General features: G+C 45.9%; 1 protein-coding gene across 14 annotated transcripts in view; it reads right to left on the reverse strand.

The window, feature by feature from the left end:
* slmapa (sarcolemma associated protein a) overlaps positions 1-19,879 on the reverse strand; it is a 128,734-nt gene that overhangs the window by 27,422 nt on the left and 81,433 nt on the right. For 11 of the 14 annotated variants that reach the window (XM_042324954.1, XM_042324951.1, XM_042324952.1 and 8 more), the window contains 3 exons: positions 12,238-12,321; positions 11,737-11,796; positions 2,071-2,271 (listed from right to left, as the gene is read on the reverse strand). In XM_042324954.1, coding sequence (XP_042180888.1) covers positions 2,071-2,271; positions 11,737-11,796; positions 12,238-12,321 — 345 coding nt within the window. The remainder of the gene's footprint in view (positions 1-2,070; positions 2,272-11,736; positions 11,797-12,237; positions 12,322-19,879) is intronic. The other 3 variants (XM_042324949.1, XM_042324953.1, XM_042324961.1) reach the window with 1 other exon arrangement.

A 19,879-nucleotide genomic window follows, 5' to 3' on the forward strand; every position in this document is an offset into this window, starting at 1 on the left:
TATGGTATAGTAATGTATGGTATAATGTAATGAATGGTATAGTAATGTATGGTACAATGTAATGAATGGTATAGTAATGTATGGTACAATGTAATGTATGGTATAGTAATGTATGGTATAATGTAATGAATGGTATAGTAATGTATGGTATAGTAATGTATGGTACAATGTAATGTATGGTATAGTAATGTATGGTATAATGTAATGAATGGTATAGTAATGTATAGTAATGTAGTGTATGGTATAGCAATGTAAGGTAAAGTAATGTAATGTATAGTAATGTATGGTATAGTAATGTAATGTATGGTATAGTAATGTAATGTATGGTATAGTAATGTAATGTATGGTATAGTAATGTAATGTATGGTATAGTAATGTAATGTATGGTATAGCAATGTAAGGTAAAGTAATGTAATGTATAGTAATGTATGGTATAGTAATGTAATGTATGGTATAGTAATGTAATGTATGGTATAGTAATGTAATGTATGGTATAGTAATGTAAGGTACAGTAATGTTAGGTATAGTAATGTATAGTAATGTAAGGTATAGTAATGTAAGGTACAGTAATGTAATGTATAGTAATGTAATATATAGCAATGTAATGTATGGTATAGCAATGCAATGTATAGCAATGTAATGTATGGTATAGTAATGTATGGTATAATGTAATGAATGGTATAGTAATGTATGGTACAATGTAATGTATGGTATAGTAATGTATGGTATAATGTAATGAATGGTATAGTAATGTATGGTACAATGTAATGTATGGTATAGTAATGTATGGTATAATGTAATGTTTGGTATAGTAATGTATGGTATAATGTAATGTATGGTATAATGTAATGTTTGGTATAGTAATGTATGGTATAATGTAATCTATGGTATAATGTAATGTATTGTAATGTTTGGTATAGTAATGGTATTGTAATATAAGGTAAGGTATAGTAATGTAATGTATGGTATAGTAATGTAATGTGTGGTTTAATGTAATGTATGGTATAGTAATGTAATGTATGGTATAGTAATGTATGCTATAGTAATGTAATGTATGGTATAATGTAATGTATGGTATAATGTAATGTATGGTATAATGTAATGTATGGTATAATGTAATGTATTGTAATGTTTGGTATAGTAATGTATGGTATTGTAATATAAGGTAAGGTATAGTAATGTAATGTATGGTATAGTAATGTAATGTGTGGTTTAATGTAATGTAAGGTATAGTAATGTAATGTATGGTATAGTAATGTATGCTATAGTAATGTAATGTATGGTATAGTAATGTAATGTGTGGTTTAATGTAATGTATGGTATAGTAATGTAATGTATGGTATAGTAATGTATGCTATAGTAATGTATAGTACTGGTACTGTATGGTATAGTAATGGGTGGTATATTATTGTAATGTATGGTATAGTAATGTATGGTATTGCAATGTATAGTAATGTGTGGTATAGTATAGTAATGTAGATAGGTACTGTATCGATATAGTATGTGGCAGGGGTATTCAACTCTGACCCTACGAGGTCCGGAGCCTGCTGGTTTTCTGTTCTACCTGATAATGAATTGCACCCACCTGATGTCTAAAGTCTAAATCAGTCCCTGATTAGAGGGGAATCACCCACCTGATGTCTAAATCAGTCCCTGATTAGAGGGGAATCACCCACCTGATGTCTAAATCAGTCCCTGATTAGAGGGGAATCACCCACCTGATGTCTAAAGTCTAAATTAGTTCCTAAATTAGTACTGGTCTGTATTATACTCACTCTGTAGGTACTGATCTGTACTATAATCTAATGTACTGATCCGTACTATACTCACTCTGTAGGTACTGATCTGTACTATACTCACTCTTTAGGTACTGATCTGTACTATACTCACTCTGTAGGTACTGATCTGTACTATACTCACTCTGTAGGTACTGATCTGTACTATACTCACTCTGTAGGTACTGATCTGTACTATACTCACTCTGTAGGTACTGATCTGTACTATACTCACTCTGTAGGTACTGATCTGTACTATACTCACTCTGTAGGTACTGATCTGTACTATACTCACTCTGTAGGTACTGGATCTGCTTGGCTGACTCCTCAGTCTGCTGCCTGTTACTCCTCCTCTCCTCCTCCAGTAAGGCCTGGAGCTCCAGACACTTCTGCTTGCCTGTGTTGGCCAACTCCTGGGCCTCCAGCAGCTCTCTGTGGAGGTGGTTAATCACCTGCTCTGTGTCCCCGGGCTCCAGGTTGGCGCGACTGAGCTCATCTGAAGAGAGGAGTGGACAGAGAGGACAGTTACAGGGACACGTAGTGGACAACACAGAGTAAGACACCAACCCAGACTCCAGGATGGCCCGATGGAGCTCGTCTGGAGAGAGGACAAGGTAGTTAGACATAGGGACAGACTGGGACATACACAAGTTCGACTGAGTCACACACTCTACAATCTTAAGGTGAATGTACTTAGTTTCAAGACGCTGAATGGTTCCATTAAAAAAATCAGCCCTGTGGGCGGCTGGGTCCGTGTTACGCCACTGCTCAAATCAAATCAAATCACATTGTATTTGTCACATACACATGGTTAGCAGATGTTAATGCGAGTGTAGCGAAATGCTTGTGTTTCTAGTTCCGACAATGCAGTAATAACCAACAAGTAATCTAACTAACAATTCCAAAACTACTGTCTTATACACAGTGTAAGGGGATAAAGAATATGTACATAAGGATATATGAATGAGTGATGGTACAGAGCAGCATAGGCAAGATACAGTAGCTGATATCGAGTCCAGTATATACTTATAACTACAAGAAATCTAAGAGGTGTCAAATAAATGATGTCCAGCTCAGGAGTCCAGCTATACATTTGGTTTGCTAACTTGCTAGCTAAGTGGCTAAGTGGCTAAATGTCAAGATCAAACTTCAATGGTTACAGCAAAGACATTCCATCCCTTCCTGGATCAAGATCCCTGTTGAAATAGCATCCCATGTGGGCACATTCGGGTAATACCGATCTGCAGGAATGTGTTTGTGTTGCAAAAATCACCCAAAATGACCAACCTAAGCTAAATGCTTCAGTAAGAGGTCAATGTCTGTGTCTGTAATTTTTGGTTTATCATCCCAGCAACCCCCTAGACTAAAGATGAAATTACAGAACACTCACATCTCCCACAAGCAGCAGACTAACAGAAGGATTCTACAGCGTAATGGAGTCCAGGCCGGTTTGAAAATCAACAGCAGACTATTGAACTTACACGTTCTAATGATGTAACTTAACTGACAAAGTGACGATGAGGGAATGGATCTGGTAGCCAAGTTAACCACGAAATACCTCAGTCACTAATCATTACCAGACGAAAGTCCTAGTCTGCGGCCCCAATGGGACCCCCCCCATTCCCTATATATAGTGCACTACTTTTGACCAGGGCCAATGGTGCTCTGGTCAACACGCAGTGCACTACATAGGGGAACGGAGTGCCATTTGGGACAGAACCTACTAATGCAGTCAGCCCGCATACAGACCTGGAAGGGGAAAGGGTCCCCATTGGAAGGATGTTGCACGTGGTCCCATATAGTTTTTATCACTGAAAGAAGTGTTGTTTCTACAGTAGCACAGCAGACAGCGTGAGTATTTCAGAAGTTATTGTGTTGAACTCTGAACCTGTTCCCCCCAACCTAGCCCTAACCGCATCAGCCCCCCTCCACCTAGCCCTAACCGCATCAGCCCCCCACCTAGCCCTAACCGTGTCAGGGTCCCCCTAGCCTTAACCGCATCAGGGTCCCCCTAGCCTTAACCGCATCAGGGCCCCCCCCACCTAGCCCTAACCGCGTGAGGGTCCCCCCACCCAGCCTTAACCGCATCAGGGTCCCCCCACCTAGCCCTAACCGTGTCAGGGTCCCCCCCCCACCTAGCCCAAACGGCATCAGCCCCCCACCTAGCCCTAACCGCATCAGCCCCCCACCTAGCCCTAACCGCATCAGCCCCCCACCTAGCCCTAACCGCATCAGCCCCCCTCACCTAGCCCTAACCGCGTGAGGGTCCCCCCCCACCCAGCCTTAACCGCATCAGGGTCCCCCACCCACCTAGCCCTAACCGTGTCAGGCCCCCCCCACCTAGCCCAAACGGCATCAGCCCCCCCCACCTAGCCCTAACCGCATCAGCCCCCCACCCACCTAGCCCTAACCGCATCAGGCCCCCCACCCACCTAGCCCTAACCGTGTCAGGCCCCCCACCTAGCCCTAACCGCGTGAGGGTCCCCCCACCTAGCCCTAACCGCATCAGGGTCCCCCCACCTAGCCCTAACCGTGTCAGGGTCCCCCCACCTAGCCCTAACCGCATCAGGGTCCCCCCACCTAGCCCTAACCGCGTCAGGGTCCCCCCACCTAGCCCTAACCGCATCAGGGCCCCCCCCACCCCCCCCCACCCCACCTAGCCCTAACCGCGTGAGGGTCCCCCCCCCCCCACCCCACCTAGCCCTAACCGCGTCAGGGCCCCCCACCCCACCCCACCTAGCGCTAACCGCGTGAGGGTCCCCCCACCTAGCCCTAACCGCATCAGGGTCCCCCCACCTAGCCCTAACCGTGTCAGGGTCCCCCCACCTAGCCCTAACGGCATCAGCCCCCCACCTAGCCCTAACCGCGTCAGAGTCCACCCCCCCTAGTTCTAACCGCATCAGGGTTGCCCCCCTACAGACCAGGACCCTGTCTGGCGTAATGACTGCTGAAGGGTTGTGTGTTTGATTGGAGTGTGAAGGTCCTTTGGGGATGATGTGGTCTGGGGGGGCAGGGAGGACCACAAGCCAACCCTCTCACATCACAGATCACACACCAGATGTTTAACAATGATGTCATGATGCTGTTAATATCTGCTGATCTCTCCGTTAAAACCAGTAAATGGTGAAGGCGCTGACATCATCCCCGTCAACTCCCAATGGTGCACGAAGCCCGGGGAACTTTTTGAATTTGAAGGGTGCCATATTGCTGAAAGGCACCATGAATAATCTCAAAAGGATCATGGGTCGACGTTTTCCTCCTGCCTGAGAGGTTAATGGAGCTGCCATCTTGTGTCATGACATGTTCTTGTCAGAAAGCATCACTATTGAATTCAATATATTTTATATTTGTAGCAAATCTCCAAATAATTCACCGCGGGGGATACAACTTCTTCATTAGAAAGATATTTTAGAGCCCAAAAGTGTCAAGTTTGGCCGTTCTGGGAATTGTAAATGAACATTTCTAGGGCAGACCTGGGCTTTTGGCACCACTAGGTTGCTATGCAGCAGCCAATCAGCAGAGCTTGTGACTTCACCCTCCAGACTGGTGTGTGTCAGATGGTGACCAAGGAGAGTATTTACTTTACAGTGACTAACACATATGGCCATTACATATCTATGATGAAATGAGACAATCTACCCTTCCCTCCCTCCCTTCCTTCCCCTCTCTCCCTTCCTCTCCAAACCTCCCTCCAACCCTCCCTTCCATCTAGGATTGATTAAGTTGAAATATTCTTCCATGTGTCATGTGTCCCATAAATAAATACAGGATTCAGTGGATGAAGTTAAACAGGACCAACCAACCAACATCCATCACTGTCTCAACAGTTCCCTCTAGTGGGGTTCAGTCACACCATGACTCTTCTCCTCCTCCTCCTCCGTCTGAACCCGGTGTGGTCGTCTGCTGCAATAACCGATCCATGACGAAGACCGACGAGGTGTGTGTTCAGAGATGCCGCTCTGTGCTGTTAATTTTATGTTTGTGCCTCGCTTATTAGCATGATTCTTGCCATTCTCCTTCGAATTCTCTCATCAACAAGCTGTTTTTCCACCCACAGAAATGCCACTGACTGGATGTTCGTTTATCGCCCCATTCTCTGTCGGACGTTTGAAATACTGGATCCGGCTCGCCTGGTACCCGACGATCATACCATGCTTAAAGTTGCTTAGGTCACTCGTGTTGCCCATTCTAACGTTCCATCGAACAGTAACTGAATGCCTGGATGCCTGTCTGCCTGCTTTATATAACAAGACACGGCCACGTGACCAATAAGCTGGCTACTGAGTATATATGCAACATCCAACAGTCTATCAATGCTGTGGTCCAATTCTCTACCCTCCTCTCGGTGTGGATTCGTACACTTCCTAAGGAATTTAAAAGGAGCGACTTGTCAAATAAAATCACATTTTATTGGTCACACACATACTTAGCAGATGTTGTTGCGGGTGTAGTAAATTGCTTGTGTTCCTAGCTCCAACAGTGCAATAGTTTCTAACAAGTCACAACACACACAAATCTAAAGTAAAAGAATGGAATGAAGAAATATATAAATATTAGATTGAGCAATGTCGGAGTGTCATGGACTAAAATACAGTAGAATAGAATACAGTATATACATTATGAGATGAGTAAAGCAGTAAGTAAACATCATTAGAGTGACAGGTGTTCCATTATTAAAGTGACCAGTGAATCGAGGTCTATGTATATGGGGCAGCAGCCTCTAAGGTGCAGGGTTGCGTTATCGGGTTGAAACCGGCTCGTGATGGCTATTTAACAGTCTGATGGCCTTGAGATAGAAGCTGTTTTTCCAGTCTCTCGGTTCCAGCTTTGATGCACCTGTACTGACCTCGCCTTCTGGATCATAGCGGGTGAACAGGCCATGGCTCGGGTGGTTGATGTCCTTGATGATCTTTTTGGCCTTCCTGTGACATCGGGTGCTATAGGTGTCCTGGAGGGCAGGTACTTTGGGCGGAGCAGTTGCAGTACCAGGCGGTGATACAGCCTGACAGGATGCTCTCTATTGTGCATCTGTACAAGTCAGTCAGGGTTTTAGGTGACAAGCTAAATTTCTTCAGCCTCCTGAGGTTCTTCACCACACCGTCTGTGTGGGTGGACCATTTCAGATCGTCAGTGATGTGTACGCCGAGGAACTTCAAGCTTTCCACCTTCTCCACTGCGGTCCCGTCGATGTGGATATGGGGGTGCTCCCTCTCCTGTTTCCTGTCCATGATCAGCTCCTTTGTTTTGTTGACATTGAGTGTGAGGTTATTTTCCTGGCACCACACTCCGAGGGCCCTCACCTCCTCCCTGTAGGCTGTCTCGTCATTGTTGGTAATCAGGCCTACTACTGTTGTGTCGTCTGCACAGTCATGGGTGAACAGGGAGTACAGGATGGGGCTCAGCATGCACCCTTGTGGGGCCCCAGTGTTGAGTATCAGTGGAGGTTCAGTCCCAGGACCCAGAGCTTAATGATGAGCTTGGAGGGTACAATGGTGTTGAATGCTGAGCTGTAGTCAAAGAACAGCATTCTTAAATAGGTATTCCTCTTGTCCATATGGGATAGGGCAGTGTGCATTGTTTGTGGATCTATTGGGGTACTATGTAAATTGAAGTGGGTCTAGGGTGGCCTGTAGGGTGGAGGTAATATGATCCTTAACTTGACTCAAAGCACTTCATCAAATCAAATTTTATTTGTCACATACACATGATTTAATTTTGATTTAAATTCAAAGCACTTCATGGTAACAGAAGTGAGTGCTACGAGGCGATAGTCATTAGGTTCAGTTACCTTTGCTTTCTTGGGTACAGGAACAATGGTGGCCATGGTGAATTAAGTCGGGACAACAGACTGGAATAGGGAGCGATTGACTATGTCCGCAAACTGTCTGCTCGGGATGCCGTCCGGGCCGGTAGCGAGGGTTAACACTCTTAAATGTCTTACGTCGGCCACGGAGCAGGAATGCCAACAGTCCTTGGTAGCGGGCCGTGTCGGTGGCACTGTGTTTTTCCTCGTCAGGGTCCCGTCGGTGTCCGCGATGCGGCTGATTTTCCCTTCGTAATCCGTGATTGTCTATTGACCTGACTACATACGTCTCGTGTCTGAGCCTTTGAATTGATACTCCACTTTGTACTGACGTTCTGCCTGATTGCCTTACGGAGGGAATAACGGTTTATATATTTTTTTTTTATTCCCAGTCACCTTGTCATGGTTAAATGCAGTGGTTTGCGCTTTCAGTTGCACGAATACCGCCGTCTATCCACGGTTTCTGCTCTGTCAGTCTCTCAAAATGAAAGCAGTTGAGATATACAATGGATCTGAAAGCAGTAGAGTTGGCAGACTGACTGAACACCAAACAGTCCTGGGAACAGAGACCAAGGTTAACCCTGCCATTAAAAGCCAGACTTATCAACATGGAGTTGATAACACGATCCTGATGAAGTCATCAGTTGACCTTGGTGGTAGCAGACAGACTAAAAACAACGATTTCAGATAAAAACAGGTGTTCAGTGTGATGATGAATGTAATGACCGACCTGACAGACAGACCGCTGCCAGGGCTTCTGTTCCGTCGGGGATATTACAGAGACAATTAGAGGGATCAGAGTAAACATAGTCTCACAGACACAGTGTCACACACAGTGTCACAGTCACACACAGTGTCACAGTCACACACAGTGTCACAGTCACACACAGTGTCACAGTCACACACAGTGTCACAGTCACACACAGTGTCACAGTCACACACAGTGTCACAGTCACACACAGTGTCACACACAGTGTCACAGTGTCACACACAGTGTCACAGTGTCACACAGTGTCACACAGTGTCACACAGTGTCACACAGTGTCACACAGTGTCACACAGTGTCACACACAGTCACACAGTGTCACACACAGTCACAGTGTCACACACAGTGGCACACACAGTGTCAAAGACACATATAGTCACACTCACACAATGTTTTCGGCAAAAGTATTCAGACTCCTGGACTTTTTCCACATTTTGTTACGTTACAGCCTCATTCTGAAATCATATATTTTCTGCCCCATAATCTACAACACCCCACAATGACAAAGGAAACACAGTATTCAGACCCTTTGCTATGAGACTAAATTGAGCTCAGGTGCATCCTGTTTCCATTGATCATCCTTGAGATGTTTCTACAACTTGATTGGAGTCCACCTGTGGTAAATTCAACTGATTGGACATGATTTGGAAAGGCACACACCTGTCTATATAAGGTCCCACAGTTGACAGTGCATGTCAGAATTTTCTTTACAGCTTTGAGACAGGATTGTGTTGAGGCACAGATCTGGGGAAGGGTACCAAAACATTTCTGCAGCATTGGAGGTCCCCAAGAACACAGTGACCATCATTCTTAACTTGAAGTTTTGAACAGCCAAGACTTTTCCAAGAGCTGGCCGCCCGGCCAAACTGAGCAATCGGGCAGAAGGGCCTTGGTCAGGGAGGTGACCAAGAACCCAATGGTCACTCTGACAGAGCTCTAGAGTTCCTCTGTGGAGATGGGAGAACCTTCCAGAAGGACAAAAATATCTGCAGCACTCCACCAATCAGGCCTTTATGGTGGGCAACGACAGTGCTTTTTTTCGCAAATGCACTTTTGTAAAATCCTCACCAGTTTGCCGAAGTTGAAGAAGGCTGTGATTCAATGATAAATTAACAGGCACCGCATTGATTATATGCAACACAGGACAAGCTAGTTAACCTAGTAATATCATCAACCATGTGTAATTAACTAATGATTGTGATGATTGATTGTTTTTAATAAGATAAGTTTAATGCTAGCTAGCAACTTACCTTGGCTCCTTGCTGCCACAAGGTCCTTTTGATGCTTGTCACGTTACAGGTGGTCAGCCTGCCACGCAGTCTCCTCGTGGAGTAACAGGTGGTCAGCCTGCCACGCAGTCTCCTCGTGGAGTAACAGGTGGTCAGCCTGCCACGCAGTCTCCTCATGGAGTAACAGGTGGTCAGCCTGCCACGCAGTCTCCTCGTGGAGTAACAGGTGGTCAGCCTGCCACGCAGTCTCCTCGTGGAGTAACAGGTGGTCAGCCTGCCACGCAGTCTCCTCGTGGAGTAACAGGTGGTCAGCCTGCCACGCAGTCTCCTCGTGGAGTAACAGGTGGTCAGCCTGCCACGCAGTCTCCTCGTGGAGTAACAGGTGGTCAGCCTGCCACGCAGTCTCCTCGTGGAGTAACAGGCAGTCAGCCTGCCACGCAGTCTCCTCGTGGAGTAACAGGTGGTCAGCCTGCCACGCAGTCTCCTCGTGGAGTAACAGGTGGTCAGCCTGCCACGCAGTCTCCTCGTGGAGTAACAGGTGGTCAGCCTGCCACGCAGTCTCCTCGTGGATTGCAATGTAATCATCCATAATCGACGTCCAAAACGCAAATCACCGATTGTTATGAAAACTTGAAATCGGCCCTAATTAATGGGTGGCCCTCTAGTTGACACTGAAGGTATATGATCATGTGACTACAGTCAACTCCTGATAAATGCAATGGCTTGTTGTTGTTATTGAGACTTGTCAACTCCACAGCTAAAAGGTGACCGTTAACCAAAGTGAACTTGCCAGAAGTGTCCCCGACTAGCCACGTTCGGCCTCTGACCTCCCTAACTCGACACCCTCACAAAGCTCTTCCTAACTCGACACCCCCACAAAGCTCCACATATAGTCAGGAGTACCAGCCATGAGACCCATACCACACCCTGCCAGGTTGGCTGGCCTGATATCATCCAAAGGGCTCCCTATATAGTGCACTACTAATAGCCATAGGGCTCTGGTCAAAAGTGCTGCACTATATAGGGAATAGGGCTCTGGTCAAAAGTGCTCCACTATATAGGGAATAGGGTTCTGGTCAAAAGTGCTGCACTATATAGGGAATAGGGCTCTGGTCAAAAGTGCTGCAGAATATAGGGAATAGGGCTCTGGTCAAAAGTGCTGCACTATATAGGGAATAGGGCCCTGGTCAAAAGTGCTACACTATATAGGGAATAGGGCCCTGGTCAAAAGTGCTGCACTATATAGGGTGCCATTTGGTAATACATGCACTGAACACAAGGGGCGCTATTTTCAAACCTCACTGATACTCAGTAATCCGAAGGATAGTAATGCAAAACAAGTACAAGTAAATTCCATCTAAATGCTAACGAGCGCATTTGCGAACATTTTATACAGTCTCTGACAAACTATATGCAGGAAGGACATCCCAGTTCATAAAGTTATACAAAAAAAAAAAATGGTACACAGTTTGTTGCACGAACAAAACCAATATTAAACAGCAAGGCTCTTGTCCCAGGAGGGGATGTCTCTGCTGTTACCAAGAGAAGCTTGATTTTGGAAGACGCTAACCACTGAGCTAGGTAACAAGCTACTAGGTTAACAAACCAGCGGGTAAACATCTAGTAGTGAATTCCCTACTGTAACTAGATCACCTGGCGCCTGCTGCACAACAGTGACTCCCCAAACATGTGATTAGGGACTACCGGTAAGCTTCATCATGAAAAATAGGTTAAAAGAAACACAAACCTGCTTTATACCCTAAAGTATAGCACACGTAACGTAGACTGCAGGTATTTACTTAAATATAAGCTACAAATATTAACATTATTGAAGACCGTATTGACAGTATAAACATTTAAAAAACGTGGCCACTTCCAAATACCCCGGTTTACGGTACTCTGCTTTACCAGTACAGAACTTATCTAATCAAAATGTTCAACGTACAACATCCCCATCACTGGCAGCGTCCCACTGTTGAAGTGAACCACTGTTGAAGTGAACCACTGTTGAAGTGAACCACTGTTGAAGTGAACCACTGTTGAAGTGAACCACTGTTGCCTCAGCACAACAAGATTTGATGTCAACCACACTAACGCATAATAAACAAGTCTTAACCAATATTGAGAAGTAAATCTATATTCATATATATAAATATGTATTACCTTTGAGCAGGGCGACCCTGTTCTGTGGCTCGTTCAGCTCATGATCATCCATGTTTCCGTCTACACAGAGAGAGAGGACAGAAAGAGAAGAGGAACAGAGAGGATTAACAGTGAGCTGGGACCAGACCAGGCCAAACAGCCAGAGAGGCATTGAGTGACAAACTAAATCAATAGCCATCCTGTGGTTCTGCTCGGGATAGAGATTCATGAGCACGCCATGCTGATTATGTCCTAGTTAGAATTGATTAACATAAAACATTTTTTTTTTTTTTTTTTACATTGGTTACCATCTTATAAACAGTGAAGACTGGTTGACGTTATGAATGAATATAAAAAGTCATAAACAGTAATTTAACTACGTCCTTAAAATTAAATAAAAAATATCAACATACCTGTCAACTTAGAAATAGTGAGACCATTAAAAATTCACTAAAAAATCTAGACTTATAATAAATAAATATAAAAGGTCTTAACAGTGTCTCGTTGTTCAAGGTGTTTTACCTGACGTGTCGTCACTGCTGCGATCTTTGCTGGGACTTAGTGTATCTGACATGTCCGACTCCTTAGTATCCACTAGGTTTTCTACTGGACAGAGGGACAGACCACTTACAACAGAACTACCAAACTAATAAAACCACATGAGATCAAATGTAACAGAATGTCAAGTAGGTTTAAGTCAACAAGCAATATTGAAACAGTACACATGACACGACCCCCCCCGTTGCTTCAGTTGGCTTGCTCCCCTTGTTTCCATCCATCCATGGTCCTCTGTCTGCCAGGGGGTATGAGGTGTGGTCATCTATCTGCCTGACTGCCAGGGGTATGAGGTGTGGTCATCTATCTGCCTGACTGCCAGGGGTATGAGGTGTGGTCATCTATCTGCCTGACTGCCAGGGGTATGAGGTGTGGTCATCTATCTGCCTGACTGCCAGGGGGTATGAGGTGAGGTCATCTGACTGCCTGCCAGGGGGTATGAGGTGAGGTCATCTGACTGCCTGCCAGGGGGTATGAGGTGAGGTCATCTATCTGCCTGCCAGGGGTATGAGGTGAGATCATCTATCTGACTGCCAGGGGTATGAGGTGAGGTCATCTGACTGCCTGCCAGGGGTATGAGGTGAGGTCATCTATCTGACTGCCAGGGGCATGAGGTGTGGTCATCTATCTGCCTGCCGGGGGGGGTATGAGGTGAGGTCATCTGACTGCCTGCCAGGGGTATGAGGTGAGGTCATCTATCTGACTGCCGGGGTTATGAGGTGAGGTCATCTATCTGACTGCCAGGGGGTATGAGGTGAGGTCATCTGACTGTCACGTTTTATCAGCTTGGGTTAATAAAGTAGCTCAAAAACATTTATCTTCTGCTGCTTCCCTCACTTGAATCGGGCCTGGTCCGTGTGAGAACACCCCAGGTCCATTTCAGAACCTGTCTGCGGATCCCCCCCCCCCTTGATATTGTGATTGGACATTTTTACTGCACGAGGGAGCTGGCAAGAACAGCATTCCGCTGCACCTGTAACAACACCTGCTAAACTGTGTATGCAATGAATAAACTTTGATTTGAAATTGGAAACACGCGCTGCTAATCAGTGGTTTCTGTTTTGAGCAGCTTTCCTGACCTTCGTGGCAGTAATATGGTGTGTGTGTGTGTGTTACGTAATCTAGTGTGTGTGTACTGTAATCTGGTGTGTGTGTACTGTAATCTGGTGTGTGTGTTACGTAACCTGCTGTGTGTGTGTACTGTAATCTGGTGCGTGTGTACTGTAACCTGGTGTGTGTGTACCGTAACCTGGTGTGTGTGTGTACTGTAACCTGGTGTGTGTGTGTACTGTAACCTGGTGTGTGTGTTACGTAACCTGGTGTGTGTGTTACTGTAACCTGGTGTGTGTGTTACGTAACCTGGTGTGTGTGTTACTGTAACCTGGTGTGTGTGTGTGTTACGTAACCTGGTGTGTGTGTGTGTACTGTAATCTGGTGTGTGTGTTACGTAATCTGGCGCGTGTGTTACGTAATCTGGCGCGTGTGTGTGTGTTACGTAATCTGGCGCGTGTGTACTGTAATCTGGTGTGTGTGTTACGTAACCTGGGTGTGTGTACTGTAACCTGGTGTGTGTGTACTGTAACCTGGTGTGTGTGTACTGTAACCTGGTGTGTGTTACGTAATCTGGCGCGTGTGTGTGTTACGTAATCTGGCGCGTGTGTGTTACGTAATCTGGCGCGTGTGTACTGTAATCTGGCGCGTGTGTACTGTAACCTGGTGTGTGTGTACTGTAACCTGGTGTGTGTGTACTGTAACCTGGTGTGTGTGTACTGTAACCTGGTGTGTGTGTACTGTAACCTGTACTGTAACCTGTGTGTGTACTGTAACCTGGTGTGTGTGTACTGTAATCTGGTGTGTGTGTGTGTACTGTAACCTGGTGTGTGTGTACTGTAACCTGGTGTGTGTGTACTGTAACCTGGTGCGTGTGTACTGTAATCTGGCGCTTGTGTACTGTAATCTGGTGTGTGTGTTACGTAATCTGGTGTGTGTGTTACTGTAACCTGGTGTGTGTGTTACTGTAATCTGGTGTGTGTGTTACTGTAATCAGGTGTGTGTGTACGTGTACTGTAACCTGGTGTGTGTGTGTGTACTGTAACCTGGTGTGTGGGTACTGTAACCTGGTGTGTGGGTACTGTAACCTGATGTGTGGGTACTGTAACCTGGTGTGTGGGTACTGTAACCTGGTGTGTGTGTACTGTAACCTGGTGTGTGTGTACTGTAACCTGGTGTGTGTGTACTGTAACCTGGTGTGTGTGTACTGTAACCTGGTGTGTGTGTACTGTAACCTGGCGTGTGTGTACTGTAACCTGGTGTGTGTGTACTGTAACCTGGTGTGTGTGTACTGTAACCTGGTGTGTGTGTACTGTAACCTGGCGTGTGTGTACTGTAATCTGGTGCGTGTGTACTGTAACCTGGTGTGTGTGTACTGTAACCTGGTGTGTGTGTACTGTAACCTGGTGTGTGTGTGTACTGTAACCTGGTGTGTGTGTTACGTAACCTGGTGTGTGTGTTACTGTAACCTGGTGTGTGTGTTACTGTAACCTGGTGTGTGTGTGTGTTACGTAACCTGGTGTGTGTGTGTGTACTGTAATCTGGTGTGTGTGTTACGTAATCTGGCGCGTGTGTTACGTAATCTGGCGCGTGTGTGTGTGTTACGTAATCTGGCGCGTGTGTACTGTAACCTGGTGTGTGTGTACTGTAACCTGGCGTGTGTGTACTGTAATCTGGTGCGTGTGTACTGTAACCTGGTGTGTGTGTACCGTAACCTGGTGTGTGTGTGTACTGTAACCTGGTGTGTGTGTGTACTGTAACCTGGTGTGTGTGTTACGTAACCTGGTGTGTGTGTTACTGTAACCTGGTGTGTGTGTTACTGTAACCTGGTGTGTGTGTGTGTTACGTAACCTGGTGTGTGTGTGTGTACTGTAATCTGGTGTGTGTGTTACGTAATCTGGCGCGTGTGTTACGTAATCTGGCGCGTGTGTGTGTGTTACGTAATCTGGCGCGTGTGTACTGTAATCTGGTGTGTGTGTTACGTAACCTGGTGTGTGTGTACTGTAACCTGGTGTGTGTGTACTGTAACCTGGTGTGTGTGTACTGTAACCTGGTGTGTGTTACGTAATCTGGCGCGTGTGTGTGTTACGTAATCTGGCGCGTGTGTGTTACGTAATCTGGCGCGTGTGTACTGTAATCTGGTGTGTGTGTTACGTAATCTGGTGTGTGTGTACTGTAACCTGGTGTGTGTGTACTGTAACCTGGTGTGTGTGTACTGTAACCTGGTGTGTGTGTACTGTAACCTGGTGTGTGTGTGTGTGTACTGTAACCTGGTGTGTGTGTACTGTAACCTGGTGTGTGTGTACTGTAACCTGGTGTGTGTGTACTGTAACCTGGTGCGTGTGTACTGTAATCTGGCGCTTGTGTACTGTAATCTGGTGTGTGTGTTACGTAATCTGGTGTGTGTGTTACTGTAACCTGGTGTGTGTGTTACTGTAATCTGGTGTGTGTGTTACTGTAATCAGGTGTGTGTGTACGTGTACTGTAACCTGGTGTGTGTGTGTGTACTGTAACCTGGTGTGTGGGTACTGTAACCTGGTGTGTGGGTACTGTAACCTGGTGTGTGGGTACTGTAACCTGATGTGTGGGTACTGTAACCTGGTGTGTGGGTACTGTAACCTGGTGTGTGTGTACTGTAACCTGGTGTGTGTGTACTGTAACCTGGTGTGTGTGTACTGTAACCTGGCGTGTGTGTACTGTAACCTGGCGTGTGTGTACTGTAACCTGGTGTGTGTGTACTGTAACCTGGCGTGTGTGTACTGTAATCTGGTGCGTGTGTACTGTAACCTGGTGTGTGTGTACCGTAACCTGGTGTGTGTGTGTACTGTAACCTGGTGTGTGTGTACTGTAACCTGGTGTGTGTGTACTGTAATCTGGTGTGTGTGTGTGTGTACTGTAACCTGGTGTGTGTGTACTGTAACCTGGTGTGTGTGTACTGTAACCTGGTGCGTGTGTACTGTAACCTGGTGCGTGTGTACTGTAATCTGGCGCTTGTGTACTGTAATCTGGTGTGTGTGTTACGTAATCTGGTGTGTGTGTTACTGTAACCTGGTGTGTGTGTTACTGTAATCTGGTGTGTGTGTGTACGTGTACTGTAACCTGGTGTGTGTGTGTGTACTGTAACCTGGTGTGTGGGTACTGTAACCTGGTGTGTGGGTACTGTAACCTGGTGTGTGGGTACTGTAACCTGGTGTGTGTGTACTGTAACCTGGTGTGTGTGTACTGTAACCTGGTGTGTGTGTACTGTAACCTGGCGTGTGTGTACTGTAACCTGGCGTGTGTGTACTGTAACCTGGCGTGTGTGTACTGTAACCTGGTGTGTGTGTACTGTAACCTGGCGTGTGTGTGTACTGTAATCTGGCGTGTGTGTACTGTAATCTGGCACGTGTGTACTGTAATCTGGCGCGTGTGTGTGTTACTCTAATCTGGTGTGTGTGTTTGTGTGTTACTCTAATCTGGTGTGTGTGTGTTACTCTAATCTGGTGTGTGTGTGTTACTCTAATCTGGTGTGTGTGTGTTACTCTAATCTGGTGTGTGTGTGTGTGTTACGTAATCTGGTGTGTGTGTGTTACGTAATCTGGTGTGTGTGTTACGTAATCTGGTGTGTGTGTTACGTAATCTGGTGTGTGTGTGTGTTACGTAATCTGGTGTGTGTGTGTTACGTAATCTGGTGTGTGTGTGTTACGTAATCTGGTGTGTGTGTTACGTAATCTGGTGTGTGTGTTACGTAATCTGGTGTGTGTGTTACGTAATCTGTGTGTGTGTTACGTAATCTGGCGTGTGTGTGTGTTACGTAATCTGGCGTGTGTGTGTGTTACGTAATCTGGCGTGTGTGTGTTACGTAATCTGGTGGCGTGTGTGTGTTACGTAATCTGGTGTGTGTGTGTGTGTTACATAATCTGGTGTGTGTGTGTGTGTTACGTAATCTGGCGTGTGTGTGTGTGTTACGTAATCTGGCGTGTGTGTGTGTTATGTAATCTGGCGTGTGTGTATTACGTAATCTGGCGTGTGTGTGTTACGTAATCTGGCGTGTGTGTGTGTTACGTAATCTGGTGTGTGTGTGTGTTACTCTAATCTGGCGTGTGTGTGTTACTCTAATCTGGCGTGTGTGTGTGTGTTACTCTAATCTGGTGTGTGTGTGTTACTCTAATCTGGTGTGTGTTACTCTAATCTGTGTGTGTGTGTTACATAATCTGGTTTGTGTGTGTTACGTAATCTGGTGTGTGTGTTACATAATCTGGTTTGTGTGTGTGTGTTACGTAATCTGGCGCGTGTGTGTGTTACGTAATCTGGCGCGCGTGTGTGTGTTACGTAATCTCTGGTAATCTGGCGCGCGTGTGTGTGTTACGTAATCTGGCGCGCGTGTGTGTGTTACGTAATCTGGCGCGTGTGTGTGTGTTACTCTAATCTGGCGTGTGTGTGTGTGTTACTCTAATCTGGCGTGTGTGTGTGTGTGTTACTCTAATCTGGTGTGTGTGTGTGTGTTACTAATCTGGCGCGTGTGTGTGTGTTACTCTAATCTGGTGTGTGTGTGTGTGTGTTACTCTAATCTGGCGTGTGTGTGTGTGTGTGTTACTCTAATCTGGTGTGTGTGTGTTACTCTAATCTGGTGTGTGTGTGTGTGTGTTACTCTAATCTGGTGTGTGTGTGTGTTACTCTAATCTGTGTGTGTGTGTGTGTTACTCTAATCTGGTGTGTGTGTGTGTTACTCTAATCTGGTGTGTGTGTGTGTTACTCTAATCTGGTGTGTGTGTGTGTGTGTGTGTTACTCTAATCTGGTGTGTGTGTGTTACTCTAATCTGGTGTGTGTGTGTGTGTTACTCTAATCTGTGTGTGTGTGTGTGTGTGTGTGTGTGTTACTCTAATCTGTGTGTGTGTGTGTTACTCTAATCTGGTGTGTGTGTGTGTTACTCTAATCTGGTGTGTGTGTGTGTGTGTGTGTTACTCTAATCTGGTGTGTGTGTGTGTGTGTTACTCTAATCTGGTGTGTGTGTGTTACTCTAATCTGGTGTGTGTGTGTGTTACTCTAATCTGGTGTGTGTGTGTGTTACTCTAATCTGGTGTGTGTGTGTGTTATGTAATCTGGCGTGTGTGTGTGTTACGTAATCTGGCGCGTGTGTGTGTTACGTAATCTGGCGCGTGTGTGTGTGTGTTACGTAATCTGGTGCGTGTGTGTGTTACGTAATCTGGCGCGTGTGTGTGTGTGTTACGTAATCTGGCGCGTGTGTGTGTTACGTAATCTGGCGCGTGTGTGTGTTACGTAATCTGGCGCGTGTGTGTGTGTTACGTAATCTGGCGCGTGTGTGTGTGTTACGTAATCTGGCGCGTGTGTGTGTGTTACGTAATCTGGCGTGTGTGTGTGTGTTACGTAATCTGGCGTGTGTGTGTGTTACGTAATCTGGCGTGTGTGTGTGTTACGTAATCTGGCGTGTGTGTGTGTTACGTAATCTGGCGTGTGTGTGTGTTACGTAATCTGGCGTGTGTGTGTGTGTTACGTAATCTGGCGTGTGTGTGTGTGTTACGTAATCTGGCGTGTGTGTGTGTGTTACGTAATCTGGTGTGTGTGTGTGTGTTACGTAATCTGGTGTGTGTGTGTACTGTAATCTGTGTAATCTTGGGGGAGATGACATACCATTTGTTGCATCTCTGATGTTCCCTCCCACCCTTTTCCTCTCAAACAAAACTATTGGCATGATGAGGTCTGTCAGTTACTGTTCCCTGCTGCTAGAATCCTTGTCAGTGGCCTGGTCTCTTCTTTGATCCGAGTCAGATATAAATAGATACTTTTAAATCAGTGTCGTGTGATTCAGCTGCAGTTTAATCTCCTGGCTGCATTCAGACAGCTGACCCTGAACAGACGACGAGTGCCTGGAGAACGTTTAACAGCCGACCCGTGGCTAGGGTTCAACTAATAATGCCCTGGATATCGTTTTACCTACAATAAATAGACACCATGGCTGGGAAAAGCTCCAAGAGCTGATACCTATGGATCATGCAGATTCAGGATGGACAGGAGAACCAGAGAGGACAGGTCAGATTCAGGATGGACAGGAGAACCAGAGAGGACAGGTCAGATTCAGGATGGACAGGAAAACCAGAGAGGACAGGTCAGATTCAGGATGGACAGGAGATTTAGACATGCCAAAGAGATAACCCGACCTTAAAGAGCAGGCCAGCTGAAACTAAACAGAGAGCTGACTCCAGTTGGAGTCCTCTGGAAGAGTAATACCTGGTATTACCACAGGGTGGTGCTGTACAGGAGTTGATCGAGTTCTCTTACACCCAACAGAGACTGGTTGGTTGTTTAGCAACAAAAACCAACGCGGGCGCAACTTTTGAGGCAAAACAGATGAGGTTGGCTAAGAAGGTTAACTACATGTAACCTTATATATCGTCTCTTGGTTAGTTAGCTAGCTAATTTTAGCCATATTAGCATTGCAATGAAATCAGTCAAAACACCTCAAAACGAGACATGGTATCGAAAAGGAGCGGGAACGAGCCACTTTAGATTCCCTACAGGGCAGTTTCTTGTCATTCTTGCTAGCGATCTGGCCATCCA

Source organism: Oncorhynchus tshawytscha, linkage group LG07 (assembly GCF_018296145.1).
Source record: "Oncorhynchus tshawytscha isolate Ot180627B linkage group LG07, Otsh_v2.0, whole genome shotgun sequence".
Taxonomy (NCBI): Eukaryota; Metazoa; Chordata; class Actinopteri; order Salmoniformes; family Salmonidae; genus Oncorhynchus; species Oncorhynchus tshawytscha.